This window comes from Paramacrobiotus metropolitanus, unplaced genomic scaffold, assembly GCF_019649055.1.
Source record: "Paramacrobiotus metropolitanus isolate TYO unplaced genomic scaffold, Prichtersi_v1.0 Parri_scaffold0000073, whole genome shotgun sequence".
NCBI lineage: Eukaryota > Metazoa > Tardigrada > Eutardigrada > Parachela > Macrobiotidae > Paramacrobiotus > Paramacrobiotus metropolitanus.
Window position 1 is genome coordinate 423,189 of NW_026570293.1, and position 10,837 is coordinate 434,025.

At 46.1% G+C, this 10,837-nt stretch overlaps 2 protein-coding genes across 3 annotated transcripts; both read left to right on the forward strand.

Annotated features, from left to right (window-relative positions):
- Positions 1–423: 423 nt before the first annotated feature.
- On the forward strand, positions 424–3,630 carry LOC129594980 (uncharacterized). Of its 2 annotated transcripts, none has more exons than XM_055491862.1 (6): positions 424–705; positions 1,168–1,401; positions 1,477–1,623; positions 1,683–2,063; positions 2,129–2,759; positions 3,303–3,630. In XM_055491862.1, the coding sequence occupies exons 1-6, from the start codon at positions 654–656 to the stop codon at positions 3,628–3,630; spliced, it is 1,773 nt and encodes a 590-aa protein (XP_055347837.1). In that variant the 5' UTR covers positions 424–653. The 2 variants fall into 2 exon arrangements, with proteins under 2 accessions (XP_055347837.1, XP_055347838.1); XM_055491863.1 differs by having other exon boundaries at positions 1,174–1,401.
- Positions 3,630–7,071, forward strand: LOC129594984 (zinc finger protein 26-like). The gene is made up of 4 exons (XM_055491868.1): positions 3,630–3,933; positions 4,634–5,091; positions 5,309–5,680; positions 6,205–7,071. The coding sequence occupies exons 1-4, from the start codon at positions 3,864–3,866 to the stop codon at positions 6,817–6,819; spliced, it is 1,515 nt and encodes a 504-aa protein (XP_055347843.1). The 5' UTR covers positions 3,630–3,863; the 3' UTR covers positions 6,820–7,071.
- The last annotated feature ends 3,766 nt before the right edge of the window (positions 7,072–10,837 follow it).

Below are 10,837 nucleotides of genomic sequence, written 5' to 3' on the forward strand. Positions count from 1 at the left end.
ACGCCGGGGTCTACTATCTGTAGTACGAGTATTCATAATATACAAAATTATACGAGGAGATGATGGTCGCGCATTTCAGCACTCCCTGTACTTGCAGGCGTCAGCCGGCTGGAATATTACGCTGTGGCTAAACATGGTGAAGTACATATGAATGATAATATTATCAAATAATTATTATGTACCGAGCAATATTAGCCATATGTGTTACCGTAAAGTCACACTCCAGGCGGATGACGGCAGCAATACAGGGGAGCGCTGAAATGCGCTACCGTCATCCTATTCAATGGCCACCCGCCCATGAAGCAACAACTGGCAGGCCTTTTAGCTGCCGCCCAACGGCGGGTGTTAAGTGTTTTCTTCGGTTGTAGCCGTAGGATGAGATAACGTAGCGTCGTAGCGTACTGCTTAGTTGCGTACAAATAACATAGTACGAATGATTTGTGTAAAAAATGAAAGACGAAGAAAATTATTTTGCGGGAGTTTCGAATAATTCTGGATGATTGTGACGTACATCTGCACCTCATCTGCAGCTGCGCCGCGATTGCCATCAGCTCCCGGATCCATCAACAGCGCACATGTTGGAATGCGCTATCTCGTAGGTTTGTCGAGCTTGTTTGTGATTTTCGGATGATTTATCCCGCAACACTGGCACCATGCAGCGATTGTTGCCTAAACCATCACCCAACGGCGTCCCCTCGGCTAACGGTGAGTTCATGCTGGAACTAAGCAATTTTGATTATAAACGGAACGGTTGGCACTCTGATGAAGAGGACATGATGCTATTTTGTCCGGGTACCCCTGACGCAGCGAGACAATCAAAACACACCTAAACGCAGGCCCGTCTTTAGCTTTTTGGAAGGGGGGTGCACAAAACCTCGCGCCAGTTGGGAAATGGCCGAAAATTTCAGGAAAAACGTAGAAAAGTGGCTTTTTTGAGCCACTTTTCTACGCTTTTCTATTGTAATTTTCGTTGCGCCAGGGCCAGTGCGACCGCGCCAGTCGCATTTTCTTGCGCCAGCTCCCGGCACACCTTTTTCCCGTTTTTTTCCCTCCGGGAGGGGGGGGGCAGTGCGCCCCCCCCCCCTTAAAGACGGGCCTGCCTAAACGTCACGCGCACAAGTCACAACTACAAGCAAGCTAACAGCAAGCATTATAATGTTTTGGTAGACGCAGTGCCCCTGCCGCAGACTGCCTCTCTGACACTGCCCACCTTCATTCTGGTGCCCATTACACCTGGTCCACCACCCCTGCAAGACAACCGACATAACAGGCATGTTACCCGGGCTGCCAAGAAGCGAGGCCTCCAGTCACTACGAGTAGGAGGTGCAACGAAAAATAAATTTCCACGAATTGACGAACCTGTCCGCGAAGCATCCGTTGCTGCCGATGAAAATTGCTCAGGTATGTTGTACAACGTCAGATTTCCCTTTGGTCTACAGTATATGGAAACGATAAGCAGAATTGAACTACGTGCAGATTCGAACCAGTGTCGACGCTGTGTGGATGTTGGCGATGAGCCGTGCGTGCTGCATTCGCGGCTGATCAGCGATACCGCGACGGTGGCCCGCGCATACGGCAGTCTGCCTTCTCAATTATACATCGCGCAGAAGGAAGGAATGTCCGGTGAGAAGCAGTCAAGACTGATCAACCGACAATTTGTGTAATTAAATTATTTCTCGTAGACCCGGGTGTTTTCGCCAAGCGCGCCATCCCCCACCAGAGCGTCTTCGGCCCGCTATTGGCCCCCTTCTCGCCCCACCCCGTGGCCTCCGTCTTGGTCGACCACCGCTTCGGACTGCGCCAGAAGAACGGACCCCACGGAGAAAATGCAGATGTCCGGGTGTTCGACCTGAAGAGCGACGATCTGTGCAACTGGATCAAGTTCGTCCGCGAGGCCGTCGACGCGCAGCAGCAGAACCTCGTCGCCTTCCAACAGGACGACCGCGTCTACCTGGCCACCACTAAAGACATCCCCGCCGAGACGGAACTCTGCTTCTGGTACTCCACAAAATACTGCCAATTCCTCAACAAGGAGAATCTTCAGCCAGGATTTGCAGCGCAAGGTAAGCTCCTAATCTCTTAATTGGGTACTTTTCTAGGCTTACTTCGTATGTATTTGATTTATTAGAGAATAATGACGCTTATGGCGACGTTACGGCGGATTCGCATATTCCGATGGACGCACTTTGCAGTGTAACACCGACCGCTGCCACCGGCGACGATTCCGATGTTATAAAAAATGCGTTGCCGGCCGTGGATCCGTCACCGGCTCGATCCCCCGGGCCACGCCGTCGCCGAGTGATCACCGTCGACACGGCCGTCCGCCCCTGTTATTTGTGGTTCAGAACGGAAGAGCGCTGTTTGGTCGACTGGTTTGTCAATCCCGACAACTGTCGGCTGTGGAAACGCGCCGGCCGAAAGGCGATGGACGGTAGTCCCAGCAAACTACACGTGGCGGGTGTAATCTCATCTTACTTGGTGGAGAATGGCTGCGAATCCATCGGACCGGAGATCATCAAGCGGAAAGTCGCCGCATTAGAAACCAAAGCTCTGCAGCCGGAAACGGACAAAATGCCAGCGTATGTGCGGCGGTTTCGCGAGGCGTACAATGCGGTTAACCTGTCCGATGGCGCAGCTGATGATAATCATATTACGAATTTATTGCCGGATACAGCGCCGACAGGTTTAATGGCATTGGCAGCGCATCGTCCGCCGCGAAAGGGTAGACCCACCGGTTGGTCCAGTATGGAGGAGCGTTGGTTAGTAGGGGGTTTAAATCAAACGCCAGTTTTCCTATCTTTTTGTATAAGTATCACAATACAAGTACAAACTTTAGGTACCAAAACATTTTCCTATTAATTTGTTCTATTTTAAAATATTTTAATTTAAGGTGGTTGCACCGGGAAGAATGCAAAATGAAATTTATAAAATATGCAAATTCACTTATATCCCTTATATATAATTAAGTTACTCTATATGAAATTATACAAATTATAATTCAAACATCGTAATTGCTTTTATTATTGAATTATTTTTGTTGTTGCATTATCATTGAAATAATTTACATTCCTTCTATGTTATATTATAAAGTCCCTTCGAGCGAAGGTAATAAGTAGAAAAATCGAACATTTAATGGCTAGCAATTGTCTATAAAATTAATTTAATTAAAACATATAAAAATAAATAACGTAATTACATATATCATTAAATTTAAATTTTGTTTTCAATTACAAAATTTTAATTTTTAAAAAACAAATCGCATAAATCTCGGCCAGAATTGTTACCGATAATCTCGCGCCTAGGTTAGTGGAATGGTTTGCGCAGCCAGATAACTGCCAACAGTGGAAGACGTCGTTTCTCCACCACACCGAAAACGATATCGCCAAGAGCATAGCCGCGTATTTATTAGAACGCGGCGGACAAAATTTCTCCGAGCGTCCGCCGTTGAATATTCTCCGCAAAATCCGTCTTTTGAAGCTCAACTATCGGAGCCGGTGGCGGCCGATGCGCCGGAGGATGTTGTTTCCCTGTTCCGCACGGCGTACAACGCTGCCGTCGTTAACGAAGACGAAGCCGGTTCGTTGGACGAAGACGCAGCGGGTTTGGGGAAGAGACATTCGTGGTCGCTAGAGGAGGAAGCCATCTTAGTGGAATGGCTGGAGAAGGAGGAGGATGCCGCCCGCTGGCGGCCGCACGCGCCGGAAGAGACGAGAGTGCGGGATGGGGAAAAGTCGCGGGTGGCCGGTATCGTGCGGCAGCGGCTGGTGGAGCGGTGTGGAGCACACAATGCGCACCGGCGACTCTTTAATGTCAGGAAGAAAGCGGCGCATCTGCTGACGGACTGGCAGACGGCTAATGCGTATATGCAGAGCGTTGGGAAGCCGGCGATGACGCTGACGGATGCGTGGAAACTGAAGCGCCTGGTGGCGGAGGGTAAGTCGCTCAGAAATATACCAATAATCCATAAAAACATTTAATCAATAAAATTTATTAACAGTTAATTTCATTTATTCGCCAGTCATTAAGATGTTCAAAATAAAATCAACGATATATTATTTTTTTACTTATAAACAATGTCTGCCCGGTCTTGGTGGACAATTTAGTAATTACAAACATGACGAGAAAAAATAATATAATTAAATAATATAATAAAATTTACTAATTATTAACATGACGAGAAAAAATAATATAATTAAATAATATAATAAAATTTAGTAATTAGAAACATGACGAGAAAAAATACTATAATTAAATAATATAATAAAATTTAGTAATTACAAACATGACGAGAAAAAATAATATAATTAAATAATATAATACAATTTAGTAATTACAAACATGACGAGAAAAAATAATAATATAGTGATTTAGAAATAAGTATAGCTGAAAATAATAAGGGAAAAAATTGTAATAATATTATAGTGACTGACCGATTGTAATAAACGTACTGGTAAGAATAACGAACAAAATGCAAATAAATTAACGTTAAAAATAATATTACCTAATGATGGAAAATAGTAGTATTCATAATAAAATGGCAGACATAAAAATATTATTAATTAATGATGGAAAATAGTAGTATTGATAAAAAAATGGCAGACATAATATAAATAAATTCAGTAACAATCTACAGGAGACATACGACCTGTCGTGGACCATTATCTCACTCCTGTGCCAGACGACATTCAAGCGGGTCAATCGTCGGAAACGAATCAACCGACTGGCCAGGATGATCTCCAACAAATTCTCACGTTCTTCTCCCGAAAAGCGCTGCACCACCGCATCTGGCCGCCGGTCGACTCGAAAATCGAAGTCACCGTGTGTGAATGTCGGGACGGGTGCGGAGCGCAGTTCACACTGAAATTGGCGCGCGATCTGCACGGGCTACGGCATCGGACCGGACCCTGGACGACCAGCGCGTTTAATCCGTTGTGTCCCGTGTGTGATTTTGCACCGACCAACTGGACGGCGCTGTTCGATCATCTGGATGAGCAGCATCAGTTCTTTGACTTTGCGGCCGACTCCCAGAATCTATCAAAACTGAAACTGCGTCGCGAGTTAAAAAAGAAGCAGGAGAAGAAGGTCAAGAAGGTACGGACATAGCTCCATTTTCTAATTCTCTCTTTAATTAAAATGTCGTTTCCAGAGTAGTTTGTTAACAGAGTAACAAAATCAAAAAAAATTGTGCTGTGGAATATGAAATATGTGACATCATGTGAAAATTCTTATTAGTTTTTAGAATTTAATATTTATTTAAATTAATTGCATTATAAGGACGGTTAAAAAATCTATTTTATTTCAACGGTAGACCAAGAAGAGATGTAAAAATTTCCCCGTCTGCGAGCACTGCGGTATGGAGTTCATTCATAAGGAGGTACGCAGCATCCATTACCTGAGACATGGTACAACGCTGCCGGACGATGCCGGGGAAATACGCCAGTGCCCTGCGTGCACCTTCTACGCGGACAGTGTGCCGGCATTAATTGCGCACGTGGACGAGCGGCACACGCGGAAGGATCTGCACACGTGCGCGCGCTGCCAACAGTCGTTCATTTCCTACCGGCGTTTGGAGCGCCACATCCAGCGCAGTCATCTGTGGTCGGACGCCGAGAAGCCGTACGAGTGTCCGACATGCCACAAGAAATTCTCCGTCAACAGCGCTTTCACCCGCCATCTCAACGTACGAATGCCTAACTAAGATTTTTAAAAATAACGGATAAATAAATAATAAATAAATAAATTTATAGTAAATTCATAAATAAATCAATAAATTCATAAAATAATAAATATATTTATAAGTAAACAGCGGATAATGAATGACGGATAGGAAAAAACGAGTAACGGATATAGTGCGGCATTATGGAAGTGTAAATTCTTGTATTTCAGTTTAATTTCAATTTGAGTTTTAAAGCGGGTAGTTTTATGTTTTTTTTAAGTTTAAACTCGTCTCTAAACCTGTGTGGATAATTAGCTTCAAAGGACTGTTAATTTTTATAAAATACAGTAACTTAATTTTTTTTATTTTGTTTATGTTCATTTATTTATTATTAATTTAAACTAATTACTGTAATAACATTATTAAATACTCATGCAGTATAATTAGTATTATTATAAATAAAAATATTTGTTCATTTATTATTGTTATAAATTCGATGATTAGTTTTAATGTTATAATTTATTTTAATTTCTCTCAATCCGATGCAGACCCATCTGGACGGTGATCCCATCAGTTGTCCCTTATGCGCCAACGCGAAATTCCGTCAGACCGCGCAACTGTACGACCACATGCGGCAAGCCCACTTCGTCAACGGTCAGCTGGTGTGTTCGCACTGTGATAAACGTTTCCCCGCCGTCTGCAAAGAACACTTCCGCAATTTCCGCGCACATGTCCGCAGACACGTGGCCACTGAGGAGTACCCGTGCAATATTTGCGGCAAAATCTTCAAACGCTCCAGCGCCCGCTCCAGGCACGTGGAGGGGGCGCACAGCTTGAGCCGGCCTCACGTGTGTCACTGCGGAAAATCCTACGACACGCGAGGGCATCTCGCTCAGCACCTACGCGTGGTGCACCGGAAGGACAAGGTGGATGGGCAAAAGAGCGTCACAGGTGGCAAGAGTGTCGCGCAGAGTAAAGACTATGTCCCTCCGCAGAAAACGAAGCACTACACCGAGTTCCCGTTTCAGTGCGAGGAGTGTCAGCAGGGATTCGTCCGCCGCGGCATGTTCGCCTACCATCTGACCGTCCGCCACCCGGGGCGGTCGCTGGACGCCGAGCCGCAGCTGATGCTCTCCAGCACCGCCGTGCATCAAAATCCGTAAAAGCCGTGGTCGGACGGCGTGTCGGTGTTCTAGTACAGGCCATATTCTAATTTTTTGTTCGAACGTACTGTTGTGAGTGTGGTTGTGTATGCAGTGTGCTTGATGTACTACCGTTGCATACTGATTTTTAATCTGAATGGATGTATGTGAACGCACGGAGCCGAAGCATTCTCACTTTCTGTTTAAGGCTGTGTAAAAACTCACTCTGACTTGTGAGTCAAAAATACGGAACTTATGATGTCTTCTGTCACATTTAGATTTTATTGGATACTTACTGCGCTCACATGCAATAATATGTTAGCGTGCTAGTGATCTATGAGGGAGATATTTCAGCGTAAGTTATCTGATTGACTTTCAGTGACTTTCACACTTGTTGCTTACATATACCGCTGCTTTTCGTCTCGTGGCATACATTCGATCGCCAATCTGATTTCTTTCCTAAGAATGTACTCTACCAAAGCTATGCCCTCTTCACAAAAACAGACCTTGTGATGAAAAGGAAAACTTGTTGTTTTTCGTGCGATTGTCTGCTTTCGGTTCATATAACAGGCGTTGTTAGATATATAGTTTCGGGCATTAGTTTCGACTGCGCCTGTTTCGCTAAAGTGAAACATGCGCGGGCAGCTATCATAGCTCTCCGAGTAACGGTCTCCTTCCTACCTATAGTCAAGAAAGTATTAATGCCTTAAATGCGATCGCTGCCGATTCCCTGTCGTGGACTCGCGAGGACAAATGTTAGTAACACGGTTTCAAAGCCACCCACCCACTTACCAGTTCATAACACTGCGGTACGAATTGATAAATTAGCGGGTGGCTTTTAAACCTTGCGTTCGGAGTTGGACAAGGAATTCCGGCCGCTGGCGACACGGAGGTACAGTGTACGATATTAAAGCACTTACCTGCCTCGCGAGTCCCTGTCCGGTGCCCAACAGGACAGGTGTGACCGCGTGCGGTCGTCTGCGGGATGAAACGGACGATAGAGGCTATACCGTTCAATTGGAGCGTGAAACCATGAAGAAATACTCACGGACAACCCGGAGAAAACGCTCGGACAAGCCTTGTCCATAGACCAGTTGGCCCGTTCCGTTTCCGGGACCTTACGGCTGACCTTTCCGGCTTAACGCTGGAAACTGGCGCTTCGAACTATCCAGGATTATCACCCCATTAATTAGCACCAAGGACAACGGAGCATGGCTTTGCGCGGCAAACTGGCTAAAGCACAACGGAAAGCACTGCGGGCGATTTCTGATTACAAGGAGCGGGTAACACCCGAGCTGTACCAGAAAATGCGCATCCTGCCGGTGTACGACCGTTGGAAGCAGTCCGAAGCAGTATGGTTGTATAAGATCTACAACCATGAAGCGTACCGTCCTCCGCAGTACATGGTCGAAATGATTGACTTCACGGATATCACAGCGCGGTATAATCTTCGTAAGCCAAAGAGAATCGAAGCCTCAGCGAAGAAGAAGATCGGAGAAGGCACGTTGGCTATGCGTTTAAAGGACATTTTTGAGCGCATACAAAAAGTTAATATGCAGATACTCAGTGTTGATGGTGTGGGTTTTTTCAAGTTTGCTCTCCGAATGGTTGATCTGTCGTAATATGCTGATGTTGTTTACTTTTGTACCGACCAGACGTTGAAGTCCCGTTTATCGGGTTGTCTGCTCTTGATGTAATAATAATAATAATAATAATAATGGCCGGATGCACCACCAGCTGCATCACTGGGAAATCTCCTGAACGACTCCGCATTAAGAATCGTTATTGGCCTGCGTCTTGGAACACCGACATTTGCAGTGAATGGGTGGACGCACGAGGCCACCATTGAAACTGACCTTGATCGAGCCTTTGGGTATATCGCGAACCAACGGCAAACGCCCAGACGGAGTCACCTTAATGCCATGGGAACGAGGCAAGATGTTAACATGGGATGTGACATGTGTGTGTACGACGGCCCTACCACATATCGCAGCAACATCCACGCAAGCCGGCGCAGCAGCGGCACAGGCTGAAAGGGAAGAAAATTGGGAAGTACCAGAACATCACGCAGGACTACCTGTTCCGTGAGGCGGCCTTATGACATATCGCAGCAACATCCACGCAAGCCGGCGCAGCAGCGGCTCAGGCCGAACGGAAGAAAATTGGGAAGCACCAGAACATCACGCAGGACTACCTGTTCCGTGCGGTGGGCGTTGAGACATTGGGACCACTCGGACCGGGAGCATCCCCGCTAATCACTGAAGTGGGCAAGATGATTCGTCAGGAAACAGGCGAGGTACGTGCAACGGAATATCTGCGCCAGAGGTTCAGCATCGAAGTCCAACGGGGAAACGCGGCATCCATCCTGGGAACGGCACCAGCCACGGCTAATTTAGATCAAATGTTCTCTGTAATTCGGCCGCCTGTTTCCGCTGTTTGTTAAATTCGTACTGTAATGTTTCTTTTGTGGCTGTTGGATTATTCTGTATTCGCTCATCAATAAACAGAATAGAAGTAGTTAAAAAATTTAATTAACGTGCGAAATACTTAAAATTAACGAGTTTTCACAGTGTCCTTGACATTTATTACGACTTTAACGATTTTTATGCCGTTGTAGTGTTTCTTCGGCATATTATCGAACCATAACCGTGTGTTTGGGATTGACGATTCTCGCCCGGATGGCGCCCTGCGGCGGTTGGGAGCCGTGCAACTCAGGTGCGACGGGAAGTCATCGTACTGATCGTAGTTACATAGAAACAAGTGCTTATCCCGGCACTTTTTAAACCGCGTGCGTTTGCAAACTACACTGTTTGTTAACTGGACAGATACATGAAAATTCACAGAAAACCATCCTCTGCAAACGATGAAAAAATGTGTGATAAAAATGCTTACAGTATTCTTAAATGAGTGGCAGCTCTATGACCACGGGACTACTCTACCGCTTTGAATTTTAGCACACGACCAGAAACAGAGCGCATGCGTAGTTCTCCTGTTGGTGCACTGTAAAATCCCTGTTTGTTAGTGACGTCAAAATGACACACTGCCAGTCTTCAGTCTCGGCGAGAATCACGAATTGGTCCCAGTCTGGGACTCCCAGATTGTTACAAACCGCGCTCCCGAAGGGGGTACAACTTCCATCCAGACCGCGCGCACCCGTCTGGGATGATGCAACTATTGCGGACAATCCAACCCGTAACTCCCGAAATTCACGAGCGCTTTGTATACAAACCACAAACGCCACAGCATCGCCGTCGGACACCGTCCGGATGGCGAAACCGGTTTACGCCAACGTACGTTCAACCTTGGAGGAATCGTCCAAGGTTAAACGTACGTTGGCGGTTCCGTTATTCAAATTGGCGTATCCCGGTTCCGTGATCCGGACGTGGCGTCACCGAAAATCCGGAAAACATTTGACGGCTCAAGAACTAATAGACTCGTGGACAGGCTTAGAATTCGAACAGATATTTTTACGCGGAAAAATGAAAGAGACGCAATTACGAGGAACTGACTGATCGTTATTTCGTACATCCAGCCTCCGGCCTTGGAGATCATGGGACCTTGCGGCGCTAGTACGCGTCAGTTCATCAGTGCAGTTGGTTGACACATAAAAGGTTAAACAGGAAAAACGCGCGCCATCGAATTTTTGTGGCAGCGTATAAGTGTTGAGATTCAGCGCGGAAATGCTGCTTCTGTTCTGAGAACTACTGGTTGTTCAAAAGTGCTGCAAGGGTTATTTTATTTGTTCCAGGGTCCCAGGCTTCCAGCTACTGATTATTTGAGTTTAAGTGTAAATGGCAACGCCTTGTACAAGTTTGAAATAAAATACTAATATGTTTCTCAATAAGCCATGGAAGGCAAATGTAGTAAAACCAGGGCGCTATCCACTGGAAACCGAGATACGGCTGAAAAAGGCGCCGATGGCCCGATGGGGGAATCGAACCCCGGCTACGTCAATAGATCCGCATAGGCAGTACCACTGCACCACGGCGCAATACGTTAAAATCCTTTGAAAGACTTTATCGCTGTACGTAAGCCGCTT

Coding starts and splice junctions, on each gene's coding strand:
- LOC129594984 (XM_055491868.1), top strand. CDS start 3,864: ATGCAGAGCGTTGGGAAGCCGGCGATGACGCTGACGGATGCGTGGAAA. Junction 3,934..4,633: donor GAAGCGCCTGGTGGCGGAGG/GTAAGTCGCTCA, acceptor AACAATCTACAG/GAGACATACGACCTGTCGTG. Junction 5,092..5,308: donor AGGAGAAGAAGGTCAAGAAG/GTACGGACATAG, acceptor TTTCAACGGTAG/ACCAAGAAGAGATGTAAAAA.
- LOC129594980 (XM_055491862.1), top strand. CDS start 654: ATGCAGCGATTGTTGCCTAAACCATCACCCAACGGCGTCCCCTCGGCT. Junction 1,624..1,682: donor GCAGAAGGAAGGAATGTCCG/GTGAGAAGCAGT, acceptor TATTTCTCGTAG/ACCCGGGTGTTTTCGCCAAG. Junction 2,760..3,302: donor TCCAGTATGGAGGAGCGTTG/GTTAGTAGGGGG, acceptor TCTCGCGCCTAG/GTTAGTGGAATGGTTTGCGC.